We start from the raw sequence: 25,110 nt of genomic DNA, 5'->3' as shown, positions 1-25,110 counted from the left end.
ATAAAAACCAAACTCCTTTTTGCCTGTGATGCAAATGAAGCTCACTTTCCTAGAAACAGATTTTATGGATGGTTTAACATAGTGGTGTTTTGTTTTGTTTCATTTTTCAGAAATTGGAAGTTAGATATACTCAATAACTGTGATTTCTTATTCTCCAAGAAAGACCACGTACACTGAAACTTGTCTATCTAGCAATTCAGTAAAACTGGTTGGAGAGCTTGCTTTCTCCAACGGAAAGAAGGAACTGTATTTGGACTCTAGTAAGCACTGTGTTTATGTAGACTCTATGAAAATGATGATTATGTTGCCTAAACAATCCAATATAAAAGCTAAAGACGTCTCTACCAAATGACAGATGGCTTTATTATAGGAAACATATATTCATAACGAGCCAATATACTCCTTCCAAAATTTTATGAAATGATGACTAAACATTTTCAATTTGTAATTGTTTGAAAATTTTGTTTATAGAACCCCTCTTTTCTTCCCAAATACTCACTATATAATAGCTGATATCTAATATATAAAGCATACATGAATGGGCCTCTGTGGTTGAAATGTGAATCACCTCTACAGGCCAATGTGAGACACTGATGGAAAACCTTGAGATAGAACATATGTAGAATTTTTAAACATTTATTTATTATTTTAGGGAGAAAAAGAGAGAGAACGTGCATCTGTGAGGGGTGAGAGTGAGAGGGGGAGCACATCTCAAGCAGACTTCCCACTGGGCACAGGGCTCAATCCCAGGACCTGGAGATCAGGACCTGAACGGAAACCAAGAGTTGGACACTTAACCAAATGAGCCTCAAATAGGCACCCTATATGAGGAATTTTTAAACAAATATCAAATAAGTCTTTATTAATAATAGCAAGAAGATGAATTTTTAAAAAGAAAAAAAAGAAACAAAATACGGCCAACAAAGGTCAAGTTAAAAATAAAATTTACTGACTAATGGATTAAAACTGATTTTTAATTATTACTTTAAATTGTTCAACAGTGGCTTAACATAGTTTTTAAATTTATGCTTATGCAATAAGGACAGGCTTAATCTAATTAGGCCTTGCTTAGCACTACACTTAAATCTGTCCACAAAAGTAGATAATATTCTCATATGTAAAGAGAATCTGTGTGATGTATTTGGTTCCCAACCAAGTGGAAAAGGGCCTTGATTTAAAAACTTGGAAGTCAAATGTGTTCTTTATCAAAATTAGAAGCTACTCTTCTGATAGATTATTGGGTCATTTCACCAGCAGTGGACCACAGACACAAGCTTTATTAAAAAATAGTGGCATGTTTTAAATGTCCATTAATGTATGTTTAATTATAACAGAATGTCTATAAAAGTCCATGTGACATCTATGCAAAGATCAAAACAATCAATTTTAATCAGCATTAACTAAATGGATACAGAATGGATTAAAGAAAGGGATGTTCCAAAGGAAATAAATAATACATACAGAAAGCCTGAATATCAATAATAATGGTGGTTTTATCTTTAAAGGAACCCAGTAAATTCTGATTTCCTATACATATGACTTAATTAGTGACTCTTTTAAGTGTATATTTTTAAAAGCTGCCAAAAATTCCAATTCACTGACGTACACAAAAGGTACATACATCCATGCATTTGTTGATTGATTACCTGAGCAAATATTTATTCAACATTTGTTAGGTAGCAGACATTATAATAGCAAAATATGCTACCTGGCCACAAGTTGCTCATGGATTCAGTTCAGGGAGGTATATAATTGCATAAATAGAATTCAGTGTAAATAGGAACGACTGTAATAAGAGTTATGTACACAAAGAAGAGAAGAGTCAGAGAAAATCCTTAATGGGTGCCCTCAAGAATATGGTGATTTATAGGTATAAAACGCAGAAGATTATTCCAGAAAGCAAGGAGAGCAGAAGGGGTACAGAAGAACAGAGTGTCTTCAGGGAACGGTGCACTGTCCACATGGGATGAAGAGTAAGCCTTGGGTGGTCATCGAGGGAGAGGTCAGCTGGAGGCTTTTCAAGCCAAACTGAGTAATTCAACTTCTAGACCCTGGGAAAGAACTGAAGAGTTCAAAACAGGTGGGCGATGGAGTATCTTATATTTTTAAAAGACCACTGTGTCTATACAGGGAGTAAATATTGGTTGACTATCAGAGAGGCTCAGATGGAAAGACAGAGAGGCACTTAGAGGAAGGTACAACAGCCCAGCAGGTGAGACCCTCAGGCACAACAGCAGCAGCAGCAGGGCACAAGCCAAGGGCAGAAGCTACAGAAAAAAACACTGACTTGAGGTTGGGGGGTGGGAAGGGACGTAGAGGATAGAGGGGAATGGATTACAGACTGACTCCCATGTTTCTGGCTTGGTGACTTGTTAGATCATGGTATCTTACTCCAATAGGACATACAAGGGAATGAAGGTCTGGGAGGAAAGACTGGGTGGAGGGTTGGGCCTGTTGAACTGATATGCCTCCAAGTTATACATGAAAAGGTCTCAGATATCAGCTGCAAACACAGAGATGTAGGGCTCAGAAGAAAGGGGCAGAATCAGAGTTTTCACATTAATCACATTATGTCCAGGCTTTGAAATGTTTGATCAGTATACATTTCTGTCTGCTAGGCTGTAGTGTTTCGGATGTGTAAATCATGCTACCACGGGCAAAGTTGAAAGAAGCACCTGTGGCAACTTTCATAGCAGAGAGCTACACATGGGGCAATCAAAAGTTTGAAGCAATATGTGCCAGTGCTCCGTGGGCATGGACAAATGATCCTGGAGCTCCGCGTTCTCATAGAAACCCACCTAACACATCTGAAAAATTAAAAAAAAAAATCCAATCAGAGATGAGCCACTTACCTCCTCTACATTCATTGGCATACCGGTTCCTTTATTTTCATTGTCCGGGCACTACTTCGGATGCTAGGAAAGTAGCAACCAACACGACAGAGAAAGTCCCGGCTCCATGGAGCTTCTAGTGGTCAAAATTCACCAAATAAAGAACGTAACTTAATTTCAGACAGTGATGAACACAATGAAGGAAAAGACAGCTGGATGGAGAAACAGCATACAAAGTGGCATTTTAAAAAGGGTGCCCAGTGAAGAGGGAGTGATGGGAAAACCCTAATGTACGCTGATGGCTGCTACGAATGTGGTTATATTCCAATAAAATACACCCCCCCCCCAAGGAATCCCAACAGAGGGCACAAAAGATGAGGCATGGTGTGTGTCTATCTCTGATCCTTGTCTTAGCTTCATCAGGTTTCTAAGTATGTGAAAAAGACGCAGGGTGGTATCTCTGAAGTTTGGTAGCATTTACAGGGCAACAGCCTAACGAATATTTTAGTTTTTAAAATAGTCGTTTCAGAACGAAGAAACGTTTTGTTCACTTAAAATATACACATACATACATATATATAACAGTCATTTGAAGGCCAGTGGGTTCCCTCCTGTAGCTTAGACCAGATGAGTCTTATGGAAATAAGTTTTACACTCATGAAAATTGGAGTTTACTCAGGAAATACCGCTAGCGTCTTAATGAAAGTGCCATGCATGCCCCTTCTGAAATTTAACACATAGAACGAACCTTTCCACATCTGTAGCAAATGCAGACTTTGCTGCCTTAAGGGCTTGGCATTTTCAGATAAAAAAGAATCAATGTCATTATACAGTATCTCTCTAGAGCATCGTAATTATTCTGCATGCATACAATATTTATTTAAAACTTAAAATTAAACTTCAAGAGGTGGTCATTTGAAAGCTGGCAGTCAGTGAACGGATCCTGTCTTCATGAAAAAGAGAATATTTCTTCTAAAAGTTGAGAAATAGATCAAAACGGTCTCTCCAGTAACTGGCACTTTAGTCATATGGATGCTTTTTATGTGTCAGATTTATTAATCAGGAAGGTCCATGGGAACGAGAGAAGGAAATCTTGAGGATGTGACTGTCGGTTTTTGATATGTCAGGTATAATTTTGTAGCTGTGATTTTTGGATTGCAGTACACACACTGCATTGTACTGATGTTTGTGTATCTCTTTATACTCATCATTTGTGATGACTGGAAAAGAAGATGAGGCGGAGATGTTTTGATACAGGATTGAAACTTGAAACTACAGTCCTTCAATTTGAACAGTATTCCTGTTTCATCTTTCTTTTCATGTTACCTTTTTAACTTTTGCCACTGATGTAAAAGGAAAAAAAAAAAAAGGAAAATTTGAAAAGATGCCAGGTGTTGGTTCTTATCTGGGTGAAGGATCACAGAAGTAGAGGATAAAATACAGTTTGTAGTTTGTCACAGCGGCAGACTTATGAAGATCAAACACTTGTCAACAACAACTGTTTGTCCTCCTCTGGCCATCACAGAATTATTAAGACGGTGACAGCTCTACATAGTTGGTACATTTTGCCAAGATTGTAGTGTCTAATGTCCCAATTAGTTTAGCAGGACGCATTCTGCTGTGATGAATACAGTCTTCCTTAATTGCTTTGGGCTGCTTCCTGAAATAAAAGGGTCTCGTTTTTGTGTTACAAATGCGCTGGTCACTGTGAAATTCGGAATGCTACGCTCCCTTTTAAGTCGTCAAAAATAACACGAAACAGGTATCTCCAAAAGCTGAGGCAAAGCAGTTTATTTTTATGATGTCTGAACTGAAGACTACAACAAAACTGTCTGAAAAGTAAAAGCACCAGGCCAAACTTTTTTTTTTTTTTGGTCATTATTTTATTCTGCTTGCCAAATCACCAGTTTGATGTTTTTGTTTTTTTTTCCCCCCTCTATTGGTTTTCATGACTACACCAGCCGCTTGCATGTTACTTCGATTTTGTACCTGTCTCATACAATTCTGGGTGAAAAATTCTCCTTTGCGACCAACTCTGGATGACTATTTGTTTTATGCAAACTTTCTCTCTCTCTTTTTTCTTTTTTTCTTTTTGACTCCCGTGCTCATCAGTCCATGCTGGAAATCTTAACAGTCTTGGTCTGTGTTCAACTCAGATAGTTTCTGGGATGTTTATCTTCATGAAGTCTAGAGCCAACAGTGCCTCTCAGCATCTGCAGGCCTAGCGGCCCAGCCTGAGGCCCCTTTCAGGTTAGCACCCCTCAGCCATCCCCGTGACTGTCCTCAGCAGCCACACGAGGTCCCAGAGAGCCTGAGATGCTGGGAGAAATTTTGTCACCCTGTGGCAAAAAAGAAACCGGTATCAAAAATGAGGAGGAAAATGTGAACAAGAAAGTCTTGAGTAGAGACGAGAAGCCATGAAATATAAAGACAGAAAGTTTTAGAGGGGAAAAGACACCCCTCTCATACCTTCACGTGTGGTTTTAATTCTTTGCATGAGATCTGTACTTCCCTGTAGGCCAAAAAAAATCACTCGAGAAAACCAAGTTGAACAAAATTATGTGCACGTAAATACAATGACATCGTATTTATAGAGCACTTCACAAACTGTGACCTAATCTATGGACCTTTTATAACTGCAAATAAATCCGAATTTGCCCAGAGGGTTCATTCTCAGATATTAAAAAAAAAAAAAAAAAAAAAAAGATGATTTCAAAGACCAAGGTCACTAACTCACCTAACCAGTCTGACTGATGTGGAGAAAACTCAATATCATCTTCTCAGCCTGATTCTTCCTATTAGCATTTATGAGTGGGAGTTCAACTTTCTGAAACTACTACGTGCAGGTCGTGCTAAAAAGGCTGATGTCACAATCCGACAGTCCTTACTGCAACCCTTAGTTATTCTGTTCTACAAAGACAACCACTTTCCAACCCATTACAGTGTTTCCCCTCGGCAAGGCACTTCCGTGGTATTCACACAGATGTGTCACTTACGTGTTCACATATATATATACGGACACACATATTCTGGTGCACTCGTGATACCTACCACATATATGTCCATTTCTTAATTTAATAACTATACTGACTTTTTATTTTGGAAGGATAGAATTTACCTCTCTCTTATGCTCCCCATCTGCGTGCTCTCCCCAGTCTCTCAATATTAGCTAAAGTATAATTTTCTGGTTCAGGTAACAATACTCAGTGTTTACATAAACTATTGTTACATAAATAGTTTTTGCTCTGGGGGTACAATCCTTTTCTAATAAAGCTTCCTCCCATAGTAATATATCTCATTATTTCCTTATTTGTGTTCCTATAACTGTTTTTTTTCATTTATATTTCCTATGAAGTAGTTTCCAAAATAAATTTATTAAAATAAATTTCCCCTCAAAATATGTCAAAAGGCTTTTAACATTTTTTCTTTTTTAAATGTCGCAACACAGTTCGAAGCAGCTGCCCCCACCTCCGCAGCTGTCTCCACACCAGTCCTCTCTCTCTTGCTCGATTTGATATTCTCTCTGGTTGTGCATGGTTGTCATACTGGTCCTTACCTCTGTGGGTCTCCTGTACTTAAACCCTGGATTCCTGGATTTTCTTTTGTGTGTGTGTGTGTGTGTGTGTGTGTGTGTGTTTCCCTCCTGTGTTTCTAAAGCATATCTTCTAGCATCTTCTTAAGAAAGAGTGCACAGAAACACACTTTTTAAATTTAGATATTGAATGACTGGTGATGCCTTTATTCTACCCTCATATACGATTGATAACTTCAAAATCACTTTCCTTTTTTTTTTTTAAGATTTTATGTATTTATTTGAGAGGGAGAGGGAGAAGGAGGGAGAGAGAGAGGAAGGGCGTGAGCCAGGGGAGAGGAGGTCTCCTGTTGAGCAGGGAGCCTGACTGGAGCTCGATCCCAAGACCCCGGGATCATGACCTGAGCCAAAGGCAGGTGCTTAACTGACTGGGCCACCCAGGCGCCCCTAAAATCACTTTCTAATGAGATATAGGCACTGAACAACAGTCTTCTGGAAGTCAGGGTTGCTCTCAAGAATTCAAATACAATTTCTCATTCCTAAGCCTTTCTCCGTGACTTGCTTCTACTCTTTAAGGAGTTCTTAGGATCTTTTTCCACCCCTGTGTTTCAGAAAGTTCATAACCATCTGCTTTGGTGAGGCTCCTTCTCTGCTGTGCGTGGCTATCTGTAGGGCCCTTTCCATGCAGAGACGTATGACCTTCCGTTCCGTGAAATGCTTCTGAACTGATTTTTGATAATTTTGTCGCCTCTGTTTTCTTTGTTCTTTATTTCTGGATTTTGTAGCTTTTCAGTTCTCTACTTCCTCTTCTGTAGTGTTTGTCTTTTTTCCCCCCTCTGGGACACTTCCTTCCCTGACACTACCTTTTTTCATCTTCTGAGAATTTCTTTCCAGTAATCACATTTTAAATTCTAAGGCTTATTCTTTGTTTTCTGATTATTCCTTCTTATTATTATAACCTGTTTCTTTTAGATAAAATTTCTTCTCTTATCAATCAGGATAATAATAAGCATTTACATTTTTTAAAAGTTGTCTTTTGTGCTTTATATATTGCCTCCATTTCCCCCCAGTTGATTCCCTTTATTTGTGTCACTCTGTACTTTCCCATTTCCCTCAAGCATTTGGTGTTTCTAGACTGTTCATTCAAACTTAGAAGTGAGACACATTGGTAAATTAAAGAAGAAAAACTGGATGGCATCTCTTGGTATGTGAGAAAGATTTCGACATGGATATTTATGTGACGGGAACTTCAAATGTCAGAGTCTATGGGTTTTTTCACTAGTGTTCTTTATTTTCTCCAGAGAAGAGTTCTTCCTCTTCACCTCCTGGGGTGGGAGGGAGAGCTGTGTGGGTGCTGGATTGGTGTGGGCAGGATGCTGTGGGTGGCCGGCGGGGGGGGGGGGGGGTTCAGCGGGGATCATGCGCATCTCCCCTAACCCCTCCTGCATTCTCGCTACCCTTCAAAGTGTCTGAAGGCCTTGACTTCATAACATTTCTGGTGCTTTCTTTTCCCCTCAGAGACTCAAGGTCTGGTCTTTGAGGGGGAAGGTCAATAGGGGAGAACTAGCCCGGAGGTATGTGACAGGTGTCATCTTGCTCTCTAAACACTGAGGCAAGCCTACTGTTCATATTTCCTTGCCTGATATTAGGCTTCAAATCTTGGTAAGCACTTTATTAGGTAAAAGGTTTCACTTGTCTCAAAAGTTATACTTTTTCATAAGATAATTGGAATTGCATTTTTGAGGTAAAACTTTATTGAAAGCTTTATAGCTGACCAGGTGCATTAAACTAAATACTTCTCCTTCATCTACTAATTTTGTAATTTTGTTAAAGAAAGGAGGACTTTCGTTTTTTGAGTGACTTTTTCTCCCTATAAAATCCCATGCTGCTTATTGCTCTTGTTTCTATTATCCCATATAAGCTGTAGGGTTTTTTTTCCCCCACCCCAGGGGCCTCACAATAGACTTGCCAAATTGTAATTATCATGGCAAATCTTTGTTCTGACAAATAAAACCTACATGTTTTATTTTATCCCATTTTCTGGAGCTACCTAGTTCAGCCTAAGTTTTCAAAAGTAATCACCAGTCTCTTTGAATCTTGGAAGCGTATTTCTTTAGACCCTGTAAATGTGCATAGTGTAAAACCATTTAGAGTTATATTGTTTCTTAGAAATACTATTTCAAGTAATCACACCGAGAAAAAAAAGTGAAAATGACTATTTGCATCAACTGAGGACCTCACTGAAAGTTGTTAAAGGGTTGAAAAATAGGGGCTATAAAGGAAAATTTAAGGAGAGGAACGCAGATTATTTAGCCAAGAGACAGGTCTAATAGTATCTACAGTTCAAGAACAGTATAGGAAGAAAGTCACCTGCTGTTCTCCACATCTAGAGAAGACATAAGAAAAGGAATTAAGTTTATAGTAAAATGCGGAAACTGTGAAACTTTGTAAGATGTTCCAGCTCTGACTTTCACCAACACAAGGAGGGAAGACCAACCAGATACTCAGATTTAAAAAAAACATGAGTGTGAACAATCCCTACAACTAACTCATTGATTAGGACCCTAAGACTTCCCCCATCATATGTGCAGAGGCTTCTGTTTATTCAGAGGTATCAAATTTAGAAGAAAGTATAAAAGGGACTAATGAATTCAACTGGCTTGGTAAAGTAATTAATGATCATCTCCATTTTATAATAATACAAGAAAAAAAACCCTAAGGAAACAAAGGTGTGTGTATGTGTTGTGTCCACTGTGTGAGGGACCCTGCAGAAGGAAGAACACAAATTATGCAGGTTCACAGCCCCCAAGCACTATGTGTCTCTCGTCTTCTTGAGAATGTCTATTTAGTTTCGTGACGTCTGTAAGAAAAGTCCCTGGGCACATACCTGACTCTGGTGTTCAGTCTAGCTCCTACACACGCCAGAGGGCTCCTTCTGTATCCTCTCTTCCAGATACACAGAGCTCTTTGGTTCCACCAGGATATGGTATACAGACTATCTGTATCCAGCACAAAGGCTGACGTGGCTTTCTTAGTGTCCACCACACACATGTATCTCTGAAATATGACTCTAAGGCCATAGGGTTCTTTTTACTTAGCTTTCCCCCCTTTACCTTCCTTTTTTTTTCTTTTTTCCAATCTAATATTTTTGGTTTGGATTTTGGGAACCTTTTAGAACCTAGAAAAAACTGGATATAGCCCGGATTTTTAAACAAATAAGGGCTTACTAATACATATTAGTGTGTGTGTGTAGTCACATAGATGACAGATCTGTTTCGAACTGGCCATTTATTTTTTAAAAGATTTTATTTATTTATTTGAGAGAGAGAGAGAGAGAGAACAGAAGTAGGCAGAGCAGCAAGCAGAGGGAGAGGGAGAAGCAGGCTCCCCACTGAGCAGAGAGCCAGACACAAGCCTGATCCCAGAACCACAACCTGAGCGGAAGGTAGATGGTTCAACCGACTGAGGCACCCAGGTGCCCCATGAGCTGTTCATTCATTTATTAGAAGCTGCTTCATGGGACCATGCATTCGTGTTGTCGTACTTGGTGATCAGCTCTAAATAGGTAGATCTGTCCCTGAGAGAGACTGTCTGGGGTTGGTTCAGGGCAAATAAGTCATTTTTAGCTTATCGATCTTAAGGATCGATCTTTAAGGATGTAATGCTGAAGGCTAAACACCACATGGAAAAGAGGACCTCAGGCTGGATGCTGGTACTGGCTGTGACCTGGGCACTGAATCCTGTAGGGAAGGGTATGTGCATCCCTTACAAAGAGCCTGGGGTGGAGGCGGGGGCAGGAGAAGACACCACACACACAGGTGTGTAGGTTCTTGCAACTCCAAAATCCTGTAATTTCACAATTTTATGTCTCTAGCAATGTCCAAATATTCAGTGAGGATTCGACACACTGTGCATTTAATTCTATGTTTGAGTCTGAAACATCAGACATTTCTCAATCACTAAGTACTTTGCTCAATAAACATGCTGCAAAGGATCTCCTTAAAAATGTACAGTAGGAAAAAAATGTACAGTAGGAAATAAGCCTAAGGGATGGACCTGCAAATGGTGCACTGGAAAGCCAAAAGCTATTAACAATCTCCTTGTCCCCTTCCTTCTTGCAGAGTCCACCCTGGAAGGCTTCAATTTGTGGTTTTTCGCCCTCTCTGGCAGTCAGGAGAGGCCATTGGGCAGATTTCTACACCAGAAAAGGGATGTGGAAACTTCTGCTGAGTCCTCCCCTTCTTCATGCTCAGAGGGCAGAGATGGGGAAACAAGTCCTTGACCTCCCCCAGGCTTTTTGTATATGTTGTGTGCAATTTTTATATCCCTTTCAAGGTAAGCCGGGAAAGCAGGAGTTTAGAGTATTCTATTATTTTAGCTGAGCACACATCTCTGCTGCAAGAGGTTATGTGATACAGTGAGTCGGGGCTAAATGATTTCAAGAAGACCCCAGATAAGCAAAGCTATGTGGGTTTTTGTTTGTTCTAAGGCCGATACCGTCCAGTACCTGTAAATCCCCCTAGGCTGGATGAGGTAGGGAAGCTTTCTCAATGGGTTTTGGCCATCTAACTCCTACTCCTCCCTCTTTGTTTCTTAGAGGCTTAAGATAGAACTCAAGGTCACATAAATTCACCCATTAAAGTGTACAGATCAGTGGGGTTTTTTTTTATGTTTGGAGAGTTGCACAATCATCACCATGATCTGCTTTCAGAACATTCTACTATCCCTAAAAGAAACCCAAGAACTCCTCTGTTTTCTCGGCATCCTACAGAAAGTGCTTTCATAACGTGCTTTAATTTCATGGCAAATAATTCTATTTTTACAGAGGTATCTACTCTAAAACATGAGCACCGGCTTTCACATTGGCCACACGAACTTGGCAAGAAGTATAATGAAGCCCATATCTAAATTTATACCTTGGGTATCCTCACATCTATCACAGGGTAGGACCAAAACGAGTTCCACGGCCACAGATTGGATAGAGTTGTTCTATGAAAGATGAGACTGTGATTTCCAAGCATTTGCCTATTGGGATGTAATTAGATTAGTATTAAATGGAGTCAGAGCACATTCAAAAAGAGATTCAGATAAGAGGATGGATGACCTGTTCTGTTTGTGTGTGGGTTTTTTTTTTTTTGTTTTGTTTTGTTTTTTTCTTTTTTTTCTCTCTCTCTCTCACGAGTAGCTCCCTAAAGCAGATTTGTGAAGTAAGAGAAAAGTTCCTTTTGGCTCTCGTCTTTCACACAATGTGAGTACACAGCTGCTGTAACAAGCATCCCGCCCCAGTGGCTGAGACAGAGCAGCCCTGAGAGGGGCAGCGTTCACACCCTCTGCTGTACGAAGTCACCCAGAACAGCACACAGGCCAGGCCACGTGAGGACACAGTGAGAAGGTCCCCCGTCTACAAGCCAGGAGAGGCCTCACCAGGAGCCAAACCTGATGGCACCCACATGGAGCACTTCTAGCTCCCAGATCTGGTAAGCAGCTGTATTTCTATGATTGAAGCCAGACACTCTGGCATTTTATCATGGCAGCCCTAGCAGACTAGCACCCTAGATTACCAGCACTGCCTCCCCATTCCTGCACACAGGAAGACGAAAAGGGACATGGGGGGGGGCGGAATAAGCAGCTTCTTTTTAGGAATATACCATAGAAATTGCAAATATTATCTTTGCTAACTTCTCCTTGTCCAGAATTTAGACACAGGGACATGCTCAACCATGAGGAAGGTTAGAAACTATCTACTAGGTTGCCCTGCTTTTTGCTAAAACTCAGTGTGGGTGTTTAACTAAAAGGCAGAAGAGGGGGACGTACACTGGGGACCTAATAGTCTCTGCAACAATCTTCCTCCCAGTGTTAGCATCTCTTTCTAGGTGCCTCTTGGGTTACTCCTCAGCTTCCCAACAGATGACTTCGTAGAACTGGCCTGTCAATAGTACCCTATATTCTGAACTTGGATATTTGATCCAGTTCTTCAAAGTTTTTTTTTTTTTTTTTTAAATTTTATTTATTTATTTATTTGACACAGAGAGACAGAGAAAGAGAGAAAGAGGAAGAACACAAGCAGGAAGAGTGGCAGGCAGAGGGAGAAGCAGACTCCCCAAGGAGTTAGGAGGCTGACCTGGGGGCCCCCTGACACGGGGCTCCTTCCCAGGACCCTGGGATCATGATCTGAGCCAAAGGCAGACACTTAACTCACTGAGCCACCAAGTCCTTCGAAGCTTTTGCAATCCTGTTTCGTTCCTCAGCTCTATGTTCTTAGTAGCGATCTTACTAATTCATACTAAAATGTTAATAGATGATAAATTTGTGGCTACCGGGTAATAACGCTCCCAGATAACTTTCCTTTTTAATACAAACCTTTAGGAATTGCTAAATCCTCACCTAAATTGGTAAAACTCTCCATACCAAGTTTCAGATCCTCGTGCAGATAGACGAGTTAGAAATGGGGGGGGGGGGGCAGCCTTCTTTTCGGCCACACGGAGACGCTGCAGACGTAGCTGCCTTGTGCTTAGAGGATTTCCTCCTTAAAGACAAAACAATGACTAACGTCATGTCAAAGTCTTCTCATTTTTAAACCGATTGTCCCTTCCCCACTCCCCTTTATTCTGTTGAGAGGGGACTTCCTCTTGCACGTTTGTATCTATCCCACGTTCAGAAAGACTCCAGAACATCAGAGAGGCGGCCAAGAAGCGCAAGCTCGGAGGGGAAGCCAGCGGGCTCAGGCCCTGGTTGGGGCATCTTCCTCTAGGAAGAAACGTGTGTTGTCTACAAAGGCGCTGGGGTGTCTAGAACCATCAGCAGGACAGATCTGGGCCCTGTCTTCTCGGCGCTTTGAGATGCACGAAAAGACTGGAAGGGCGCAGTGGCCGGCGTGTCTGCGCTCGGAAGAGAGTAAGTGGAGTCCGTGGCGAGGGCTGCCGTCGCGGGTGAAAGGCGGGAGCCCGGGGCACCGCGGTGGAGGCACGTGCTCCCTCCGTCTCGAGGCCGTCGAGTCCTGGCCGGGGCTGAACCGCGGCCCGGGGGGAGGGGGGGGCACAGGCGTCCCCGCCCTGACCTCGGACGCCCCCACCCGCCTGTCGTGCTCGGTGATGCCTCCGTAGCCCCGCGCTCCTAGGGCACGGGTGACAGCCCCGAGGCCGCGGCGGACGCCAACGAGGAGAGGAGGCTACGGCGCCATCTTCCCTGACAGCCGTGACATCTCTCCAGGTGGACGTCTCGGGACCTCCTGACAGGAGCTTACCCCGACAATGCAACGCGGCTGGTGCCTCCTTTCTAGGGTGGCTCTTCTGGGGCAGAGGCAGGCGGACTGAAGTGGCCCCCAATCCCATCCTGCACCCGGACGTAGGATCCCGAAGCCTTAAAACGCGCACTTCGGCCGCGTTTCCACCCGGAGCGTCGACGGTGATTTAGTTTTACGAGGCTCGAGGGGCGACTGCGGCGGGCGTGAGCGGGTCAGCGTGGGGTCCGGCCTCGGTCATGGCGTCCGCGGTGCTGGATGTGCACCGTCCATCCCAGTGCACGGCGGGCGGGGCGCTCCCCCCACAGCAGGCGGCGGCGAGGGCCCGGGACACCCGGCGTCTGGGCTCGACGCCTCAACGCGGCCTCCGTCCGAGAGGGCGGTCGGCGACCACACACCGGGCGACGCCCCGACGCACGTGCGGCGAGCGTGCGCTCACGTGCCGGGCTCCGACTTCCGGGTCACGGCCCGACGTCAGGTCACGTGCTCTTCCCGACTTCCGCGGGCGACCGTGTAGAGACGCAAGGGCCGGCCTGGGCCCCGGGGCGGAGCCCCCCCCCGTCAGCCTGCTCTCTTCCTCGTTTGCGGTGAGCTCTCCCCACCGCCCCCCGCGACACGGCCCCGCGTGGGCCCTTCCGCGCTCCCTACCCCCGCCCCCTCGTGACATGGCCCCGCGTCACAGCGAAGCTGGCCGGCGGGCTGAGGCGTCTCTGTCCGGCGTTACAGGCCGCGCGGCGACGGGAGCGGAAGGCCGAGGCCGGCGGCCGAAGAGCCCCCTGAGGCAGGCGCACCCCGTCAGCTCCGCCGGGTCGCGGGGAGCAGGTCGCGGGTCGCGGGTCCCTCTGCCGCGCGGGGGTCACGTCTTGCCCGTAACAAGTGTTTGCACACAGGCTCAGAGAAAGTTCAGAGCGCACATCACAAGTACCTCTGATACGTAAGTGAAGTGATCTGTAGCGCCGCTAATTAGACCTAAATTCTTGATTTACTATTTATAAAACAAAATTGATTATTACTTCATCAACAACATTTAAAGCATCATTAAGAGAGGTCTGCTCCAGCAGCCTCAGGTTAAATTTTTTAACAAGCACTTTAGTTGCTAATCTGTGTTATTGCCAACATATGTAAACTTCCTAATGCTAATTGCATTCAGCTGTGAATCAAACAATGTCTAATTCTCTTCAGGATTAATTATGCACATGTGCTGCCTGCATTCCTAAACATGGTTCTCATAAATAATAAGAGATATATCTAAGCAGATGGGATTTTTTTTTCCCCCAACTAAATGATCTGTTTATCATGAATAAAACAAATGACACATTCTAGACTTCAAATGCAGAGTCACTGCAACTTCACATGTTTTTAGCATTAATAATTACCCCCACAGTTGTTTGTGTGAACACATTCTTGAACAATCGAGCAGCAGACCATGTTTGCTCACATGCTATATTTATCTCTCACAACGTTTAAAGATCTTTTTGAACTGAGAACTGGGAACGGAGTCCGGATCTCAGGCACCGACCGGGTGAAGATAATTGTGCACTGCAAGGATTCCACTCCTGTGATCCCCAGGGAGTTGTGTTTTTTTTTTTTTTTTTTAAATGGACTTTGTAATTAAACCGATAAAATGTTACGCGGGCGCATTCTTACTTTAGAGAGCAGAACGTGTTTGTGGGCATCTTTTCTAGCGTTTGCGATTTCTAGAATCATTTCAATAGCTCCATTCAACGCTTTGTTCCTGCAACAAAGATAATTTTGAAAGAAAATGTGCTTGTATAAAAAAGAAAAGAAAAACACAGGCAAATGTATAGAATTGTTGCTAATCTATTCGATTTTTTTCCGTGGGGTTTTGTTCACTTGTGTAGTGTACCCGCGGTATATTCATAGTAATATGAGCCAACGTTGAATTGGAATGCCTCGGCATTCCAGAAAAAATAAGGATATTTTCCTAGGGGGAGGGAAATCCGTAACAGCTTCTTCGAAGTAGGGTTGAAACCTTAATACCAGTCCCACGGCCTTCTCCCTTCCTTTCTATCCTTTTTAATCACAGGGTGACCAAAATTTATCTTGTCTTGTCGCTGACCATTTTAACTGGATTTTGCTAGGTAGCGAAGCTAGTTGAAAAATTATTCCCAAGTATGGCTCTAACCAGAATGGAAGGGTACATAAACCTTAGAGGACACAAAGACCTGAGTTTGAATCCTGCCTCTGCTGCCTGAACACCGTGAGCTTGCAAGTTATTTAATCTCACTATGGAATTTATGCCCTTCACCTGTAAAATAGAGATGACACCAGCTCCCTGGATAGCTTCTTGTGAGGATTTCTCGAAACCTTCCTAGTTCTAGAAGATGCTTAGCGAATAGAAATTCTTTCCCTTTTTTCTTGTCCTTCCCCAACACACCATTTACCTCTTAGCATTCACATGCAGAGCCTCCACAGAAAGGGGACACGAGGCACTTTCAGTGGGAGATAGGAGGAGCAGGCTTTTCTGGAACTTCTCAACCTCACCCAAGTCCATTGTTTAACCTACATGGCCTATAAAAAACACAAAACAAAACAACCACCCTTCCTTGTCCTAAATTATGTAATCCTTACTTAGCTTCATCTAAGCACACACACTGTTTCAAAGCACAGACTTTGTGATTATACCAGTGAAATAATATAACCCTGCCATGTTTTTCACAGGACCACTTAAAAACATGACCTGTGTGATAGAGAAATAAATTAAAACATTCTACCAAATATTAATTCAAGCTGGCAAACCTGATAACTTAGGTTATTTGACTGTGGCAGTGACTATTTCAAGCTTACAATTACACATTTTTGGCTAAACAACCAGCCAAAGCCCTCCCTTCTGGTTTTATGAAGACATCCCAGGATTCTGGTCTCAATGTGGCCGGTTAGGAAGTGATGGTGTGAATGTGCTTAATGGTAGGTGGAGAACGTGAAGGGAGGTGTCCTCTGGCACAAGCTGCTTTATCTCAAACATTGCAGTGGGAGACATTCTTGCCTCTTCACTTCATATCCCTCCAACTGCCCCGGAACAAGGCCTTACCTCTCACCCCCACCCTCCAAGCGATGTGCAATCTTCTTGCCCTCATTCAGCATTTGGCTCATCTAGATTAAATGGAAACTGCTCAGATTTTTCACTTCTTTAATCAAATTTGTAGACTGAGAATTCAAACAGATCCAAAAGCAAAGCAAAAATGAAACAAAACTCTGGACTTAGTCCTGCCAATAACTTGTTTGCCTACTGATACTTTCAGCACAATTAGTTATTTTTGTTACAGGAAGACTGAGGCATTTGCGATACTGAGACATTAAAAAAAAAAAAAAGTGCATTTATATCTAATAGCTGCATTTCCCAAGTCAGGAAAGTAGGTATTTCAGATAGTTTCCCATCAGGTTAAAACTCAAATGGTTCTTGAACTTCACCTTGCCTCAGTCTTCTCATCTGTAAAATGGAGATAAAACTACTAGTAAATATCTTGTAAGATGATTTGGGGGAATGAAATAAAATAGCAATTGTAAAATGTTTAGAACAGTGCCTAGCAATAAGTGCTTACTACCGGTTTTCTTCTGTTACTGTCATTAAGGACTTACCAATTCAACCAACCCAAGCCCTCCAACACACTTTTGACCTTCATAGGACTTTCTTATTAATCATGGATTTGAGTTAATAATCTAAGAAGTAAATAATGCAGGAGGATTTTTAAAAATCATCCGTCCTTAAAACTGACAAGCATCCAAAAACATAAAAGGAAGAAAAGGAATAAAACACTGGATTAATGAAGGAAATGGTGCTATTGGGGACTCTGGTGGCTGCACAATATATCTGCCCTGGGCACTGAGCCCGAGGGTGTTTTTATGGGTTTCCCCCCTCCTTCACTTTTCTCTGGGCTCATGCCCACATGTAAATGCAAGCATCACTCCATTCTCCTCCCCATTAGTGTCTTTCCAGACTTGATAAGGATATTCATGCTGTTCCCGAGGGTTTAATAATTGCCAAAAGATGCATTAAATGATAACACTGATTGTGAAGTACTTTAAGTCACTAAATTCTCTTTTTTAACTATTAATTTCATATCCTTCCAAAAACAATTTTAACTGCTTGGCACACAGCATATGGTACTTAATATTATACTGACATTTAAACAAGTCTAAATTTGCTAGTTTCATTAACTAGCTTTACGCTAAAATTTATTTGATTTCTAAAATGTACGTTTGGCAACGAACGTGCTATCCTATGTAATGTAAAGGGTACGTGGGTAGGAGGCTGCAGTCCAAACATGGTCAATAGCTTGCTAATGGATGTTAGAGAAATTTCTCCTGCTCAGTATCAAAATTTTAAGTCTGGGGACTTGAAAGTGAAGTAAACTTAGATGCATATACAAACTCATTTCTATGTAGTTTATTTGAAATATAAAAAGGAAAAGCAGACAAAATTGCCTGCACACTTTTAACTTTAACTATCAAAAATATTCGCCTGTTGCTAACTGATATTACTAAACTTTTATACGTGAGTTAAAAAATAAGGCTAAAATGAAACAACAAAGAAAATGATTATCAGTGTTGAGTCATTAGATAAATAGGTATTTTATCTTCATAAGTGGATTGTACCCCCTGATTTCTGAGGTTTCTTCTGGTTTAGAAGTCTACCATTCCTTGTTCTCCTAAGATTTTGAATTTGCATATATAGATTTATTTCGGTCTAATTTAATCTGATTATTCTAAATACTTGAAAAGATGAAAGATAGCCATTACAAGGCTGCGTTACAGCTTTTGTGGGTCCTAGGAAATTGTCTTCCTCGAGCCTTCCTCCATTAAAAAAAACATATGACAAACTATATTTCACAGTTGTGCTTTTATAAAGCTGAATATATTGAGATCACGTATTAACACAGTTTCTGCTACATAAAAGTTTATTTTTTCATTCTTAATTTTTGTTAGATTTTTATTCTTCATGATTTCACAGACCCCTTCAAATATTGTGGGTTTTAGCCACTGTCTGTTCCGACAAGTGAGTTGGCCCCGATTCATCTACTCGGTGTATCTGCTAGCTCCCAAAGCATCTAGCTACGGTGGTGCTTCTCAAATATTCATCTGCATGAAAAACAGAGAAATACTGTTAAAATGCAGATTCTGATCCATTAAGTGTGGGGTGGGCCATGAGATTCAACATCTCTGAGAAGTTTCCAGGTTATGCTAACGGAGCTGGTCCATGGCCCACACTTAGAGAGGCAGGGTGCTAACAAATTGTTACAATCCCCATGCCCAGGACTTCCAAACATCCATATATTGTTCTTCAGCACCCACGCTTTCTTTAGGTGCTGCCTTGTAATCACTGGTCGTATTTTTCTCAGGCATCCAACAATATACTACTGCCTGCTTCACACACATCTATTTACCTACTGACATAGACTCATACTGGGACCCATACTTGTATCTGAATCTGTGTCTGGAAGAAGGTATGCCAATATATGAGCAGAAATCATTTATTTGTGGTGGAACTCTGGATGATACATAACGTTATCTGGGTAGTTCACTGTTTACCAACCCTTTTCACTGAGCATGTGCCAATTTTCTAAATAAAATATTTTTTATTGTAAATGGTTAGAAATAATATATAGTACAAATACATCCATGAAAAGAGAGCAATGTAAATCGGTCAGAGTATTATAAACAAAATGTCATTATGGTGATCTTGTTGGAAAAGATGGGGAAAATAAAACCTGGCTATTAAGGTAGTAAAATAATACTGTAATATGAAAGTACATGGAATAGAACTCACAGTTTTGCATGTACTACAATGAAAGCCAATTAAGCTGTAATGACATATTTTTTTAACTATGTGATGCTCCAGATTATATGATAGATCTTTTCACCTTCTGTGACCAACACATTCTAAACACTTACTTTGTAATTGCTTTCTAGTGAGTGAATAAATACATAAAAAGTCTATTTACTTTAATATTTTTGGCAACGACCAACCTAATCAATTATGAGCAAATCCATGAAGATGGCCTAAAATTCAGGGTCTGTTACCCAGGTTGTTATCGTAACTTGAAAGACACCTACCACACTATTCAATCCAACTCTTAAATATCATTGGCACTTAAACTTTAAAAAAATGTGTCTTTGGGGATCGACAACACTACCCCAAAGTTTACTTTTACAATTTTTTTAGAAGTTGAAACATTGCTCATGAAATATGTTCAGTTTATCTGAATAATATTAAGTGGTATTACTTCACTTTTTCCATGAAATCTTAATGGACATTATTTTTATCGCCTCAATTTATTATAAAGTGGTGATATTTTTTCTTCGAAAACTCATATTTTAACTTACAGTATGTGAATATTTTTTTCTAAGTCTTTCTCTGATCATCCATCAGGCTTTGATAGGTATAAATGCTAGCTTAAATCCAAATGATTTTAACAGAAAAGAAAATAAAAATCCGTAGTTTGAGATTGGACAAATATATTTTGCTTGGCAGTCAAGATCTCATATAACTGCATAATACAGTATGTCATCGCAACATAACAAATACAGTATATATGTATGTGTGTATATATATATTATAATCTTTGAAGTTTTAATATTCTCTTTGTGCTATACCTTTTAAAATTTTATTTATAACCAGTATATGACGTATAAACAATGGAAAGCTTTCAAAGTTGAATTCATTACAGGTATTAAATGCACCCATAATTATACCTTTCTCCATTCGCTTGAGGTGACCTGTTATTTGGCACTTTTTGGATGGAAATATTCTTATTCAATTCATGGAATGTTTTCAACTGTATTAGTGCAGTATGTAGTAACTGCCTTATCCAGACATATAATTCTTACAGAAATACTGGAATGGAACTCCATGAAATTAATATTCTGTGTTTCCCCTGCAGACCCTTAGAAAGAGGAATTTTATATGATTTTTGCAGAAACCTGATATAAGCCTGTATAACTTAAGGATCACATTCAGGTTATTTCCCATAATTACTTAGCGCCAGGCCAACACCCTGTGTACAATGCCATATTTATTTTAGGTGAACTATAGTTTTGAGGTTTTATAATTTCTTTGCGTAATGTGTATATTTAGAAAATATATACATAAGGTTGACAGACGTTATAACTATCCCTGCTACACAATATGGCCATTGAGCCTTTGTCTCTGAATCACATAAACATAATCTTATGAACTGTTTGAAACTTCAGGAAATAGATGACTTTATCCCATATTTCAAATTTAAAAATTTTTATGGCAATATGTATATACACAATATTTATACATGCTACAGAGATTCATAATTGCCTATGTTAAGTCTGTCTAAATTAATGTATTCACGTATTTCCCCTGAAAGGCTTCCAGAGTGGCCCTTTGGTGGTGAGAAACGTGATGTCATGGGAGAACCAGTGACCTAACCACAAGGGACAAAGTCACTTCTAGAAAATTAAATCATTTAGGGAGGCAGTGATAATTTTAATTATATAACATTTGAAATATAAAAAGAGTATATGAAACAGATATGAGAGTTGTGAAGCACAGTAGGCAAAAAAAGCCCTGTGATTCCACCCCACAACCTAAGAGCTAAGATATTACTGAAGGTGTTTCGTCTTTTCATATGTTCTCATTACTTTTCCTCCCTCAGAGGTGATCGCTACACTGAATTTTGTGTTTATCGAATCCTTTTAAGAATAGCGTCATCACAACAAAACATGTTACTTAGATTTGGTTGCTCCTGAGTTTTACAAAAACGGTAAGTACTACATGAGCATGAGTTTTCAACATTATATAGTAGGGCCTGGCAACCTACGGCCGTGGGCTAAATCTGACCATGAGTCAAATGGTCACTTCACTTTTTCCATGAAATCCTAATGAACATTATTTTTATCATCTCAATATATTATAAAGTGGTGATTTTTTTCTTCCTCCCAAAGCTCCTATTTTCAGGTCGGGTTACTCCACAGTGGGAAGGAGACCTGCAGGAACAGCTGGTGTGCCTCACTGTCTGAAACCAAGTCTCCAATAATCACTTAAATGATCAGAGATTAGTAACTTGAAGATTTTGTCATAAAATCCCCACAGGACTAAAAATTCCTTCTAAATTCTGAAGGACTAAAATCAAAGTTTTCACTTATTATTTTTTAAAAGATTTTATATATTTGACAGAGAGAAAGAGAGAGCACGGGTGGGCGGGGCGGCAGGTGGAAGCAGAGGGAGAAGCAGGTTCCCGGCTGGGCTCCATCTCAAGGCTCCAAGATCCTGACCTGAGCCAAAGGCAGACGCTGAACTGACCGAGTCCCACAGGGGCCTCTGTTTCAAACCTATTATCCGAATTAGCTAAAGCTGCCATAACAGAATGCAAAAGACTACTTGACTCAAACAGCAGATATTTATTATCTTATAGTTTTGGAAGCTACAAGTCCAAGATCAAGGTGCTGAAGGCATTAAAAGCTCTCTTTCTGGCTTGTAGGGGCCTGCTTTCTCACTGGGCCTCACCGGGTGGTAGAAGAGGGAGGGAGAAGGAGAGAGGGGTAGAGAGGGAGTTAGAGGGAGATGGAGGGGGGATGGAGAGAGAGTGAGAGCCCTGTGTCTCTTCTCATTTAGGGCACTAATCTCATCATGAGGGCCTCAACCGACAAGACCTCATCTAAACCTAGTTACCTCCCAAAGGCCTCATTTCCAAAAGTCAACATTTGGGAGCTATGGTTCAACATAGAAATTTGGGGGAATATAATTCAGTCCACAGCCCTGATGTTTGAATTCTGTACTTTAAATTCAATATATAGATATTAATGTAATATATAATTATTATATGTAATTATATGCAGGATGATAATTGACCACGCATTGCAATATATCTGAACTTCCGTGGCTGGTCTGATCCCTTGAACACTCAGAACCACAAATCAATACACCCTATTCCATGAAGCGTTTCTTACAACATTGAAGCCATGACTGACTCTGGTATGGTTGAGCAGATGCAATCTTTACAATACAGCTGTTGGTGTTGCATATTTTTTTCATGTAAAAGCAGAACTTTCAGGATCACATAGTTTTGTTATGAGTCACATAACCTATCCCCCCTCACAGCCTTTTTATCACTCCATTCCTCACCTTCTCTACTAAGTACTTAAGATTTCCTAAAATAACAACTCTTTTCTGAAACACCCTTTAAATTCATAAATTCTTTCCTCTGTTCATTCAGTTTCCTTTGACCAAGTCATTCACTTAACGGTATATACTCCAGAAACACTAAAAGGTATATGTTGTATAAACATGTTTTATTTGCCTTTTTCAACTATAAATTCACCTTGTTGTCTTTCTCCAACGTGCAATTTAATTGATTAATTGCTGGGCCTCACTCCCAGAGTTTCTTATGCAAGAAGGTCTGAGGTGGAACCTAAACATTTGTATTTCTGTTAGTTCCCAGGTGATGCTAATTCCCTGGTTGGGGGACCACACTTCAAGAACTATTAATTATTTTTAGCCCTTCCAAAATCCAAACGATGTCCTCAGAATAATCCAGGTCATGGAAAACTACACCAGATTATTTTGACTGGTATGTAGGCTTTTGCCAGCAGGTCATATTGAAACATTTTTTTTAAAAAGTCATGGAGAATGGTCTTTAGATTTATTAGAAAGATGTTGGTAGTATGTGGTATGCATTAATTGGCTCCTTTATCCCTTGGCACATTGGCACTATACTACATGGGTTCTTTTTTTTTTTTTTTTTTTAAAGATTTTATTTATTTATTCATGATAGTCACAGAGAGAGAGAGAGAGAGAGAGGCAGAGACACAGGCAGAGGGAGAAGCAGGCTCCATGCACCGGGAGCCCGATGTGGGATTCGATCCCGGGTCTCCAGGATCGCGCCCTGGGCCAAAGGCAGGCGCCAAACCGCTGCGCCACCCAGGGATCCCTACATGGGTTCTTTCTGTACCTGAAAACCTAGGGTAGAAATTTCATCAGGATTCAATGACTTACCATGCCTATTTTCACTTCTGAATTGTGTTAAGTAAATGACCATATTTGTGTCTTTGGGTTGATTCTTAGGCAGCTCAGAGGCAGATTTGTAACCCATCTCTAATAAGTTATGGGAGGAATTATCATTATTTGTGCACTAATTTTATACTTGGCTCTATCTTCTATTAATTATTCCAATTTCTTCCTACCATCCTCTCAACTTCCTCTTATTTTTATGTTTTTCTTCTTAGTGTCTCTATGGGTTGCTTATTTCAGAAGCGAGTAGTGGTAAAGGTTATGAAATAAGTGACCAGCTCCGCAATTGAACAGATAAATGCAGAACAACACAGAGGATGTCAAATTTAGTAAGATGAGGTTCAAATAAATTCCACTGAGTGTAACATAGATAATCTGGGGATCTGTTATATTTTCCCCTGAAGTATTACCCTTATTTCTTGGTTCTACTCCCATTCTTCTTCAACAGTGAGGTTTGCAGTATTTCATTGCTAATTGAAGTTTACCAGGAGTTTCACAGAGCATAAGCTGTGATTGCTTTACAGGAGAATATAGCCCACCAGGTCCAGGATTCTCTTTTTTTGCAAGGAAATGTGGAAGAGTACTTCATAAATCTATGTGATTCTGATTCCTGCTGTACATCTGGAATGTTATATTTATTATTGTACAGGAAAAAAAAGGTGGAATACTATTCACAGTAGATTATTTTTACTCGTTCACGTATACCATGTTTAATTAGCAGGGGAAATACTTGCCAAAGCAAATGTGGAGAGGGTTGTTTTGTATTGTTGTTGTTCAAGGTCTTCTGGCTCACGTGTCAGTGAAATATTCCTCATATATTGCTGTAATCTTGTTGATTTTTTTAAAACAAACATTGGGTCAGACAGAGGGAAATCATTTCCATATTTTGTGCCAAAAACATATGTTTTCTATAAAAAATTTTGGGAGATTTTTTTGGGGGGTTAATTGAGGAGATTAATTTACTAGCATGTTTCATGTTTCTCTACTCTGTAATTTGTTTTTAATTACACATGAATACCATATGTAGTTCATTGACACTCTTTATTAATTCTTGAAAGTAAATTTACTCACCACTCATGTCACTTGTATCATGGGGTGCGTGTTCCTTGTTAAGTGATTCCTTTCTAATTTCTAAATAATTAGCTAATTAAGGGCATGATCCTAGGGTTCTTATGCAAGGATAACACCCACTGGCTTGAAGACAGCAGGATTTGCTTTTATTGTGGATCACAGTGCTGAGTATCCTTATCATGTTGTTTTTTCTAATTAAAGTCATACTCATATTTGCAAATGTTCACCTGTGAAAATAAACTTGTTAAACCAGCTTCTGAATTTCTGTACTATGAAGGTGATGAAGTCATTGATGGTAGATGCTGGAGTATCTCAGTGGATTCCAGTTGGCTCCACTGATAAACAGCGTACTGCACCTACGACCTGGGCTAGCCACCTTGCAAACATCTGTAGTTGATCATAGGAACAGCATTAAATCAGACTAAACATCCTAGCC

The 25,110-nt window shown here is 40.7% G+C and overlaps 1 protein-coding gene and 1 long non-coding RNA gene across 5 annotated transcripts in view; one reads left to right on the top strand and one right to left on the bottom strand.

Moving 5' to 3' along the window:
- Positions 1-342: 342 nt before the first annotated feature.
- Positions 343-14,238, bottom strand: LOC144288532 (uncharacterized). Of its 2 annotated transcripts, XM_077856062.1 has the most exons (4): positions 13,607-14,232; positions 12,748-12,889; positions 11,280-11,388; positions 343-5,170 (listed from the first exon to the last, which is right to left on the bottom strand). In XM_077856062.1, exons 1-4 carry the CDS (start codon positions 13,692-13,694, stop codon positions 5,093-5,095), a joined length of 417 nt encoding a protein of 138 aa, XP_077712188.1. In that variant the 5' UTR covers positions 13,695-14,232; the 3' UTR covers positions 343-5,092. The 2 variants fall into 2 exon arrangements, 1 of the variants encoding a protein (XP_077712188.1); XR_013356405.1 differs by lacking the exon at positions 11,280-11,388 and having other exon boundaries at positions 12,748-14,238.
- LOC144288533 (uncharacterized) overlaps positions 13,966-25,110 on the top strand; it is a 69,726-nt gene continuing 58,581 nt past the window's right edge. Inside the window, exons 1-3 of one of the 3 annotated variants that reach the window (XR_013356408.1) lie at positions 13,966-14,190; positions 14,330-14,537; positions 21,250-21,357. This is a non-coding gene — a long non-coding RNA (uncharacterized LOC144288533). Of the gene's footprint in view, positions 14,191-14,329; positions 14,538-15,072; positions 15,219-21,249; positions 21,358-25,110 lie in introns of those variants that run through there. The other 2 variants (XR_013356406.1, XR_013356407.1) reach the window with 2 other exon arrangements.

Source organism: Canis aureus, chromosome 18 (assembly GCF_053574225.1).
Source record: "Canis aureus isolate CA01 chromosome 18, VMU_Caureus_v.1.0, whole genome shotgun sequence".
Taxonomy (NCBI): Eukaryota; Metazoa; Chordata; class Mammalia; order Carnivora; family Canidae; genus Canis; species Canis aureus.
This window is presented reverse-complemented; position numbering and strand designations above follow the sequence as displayed.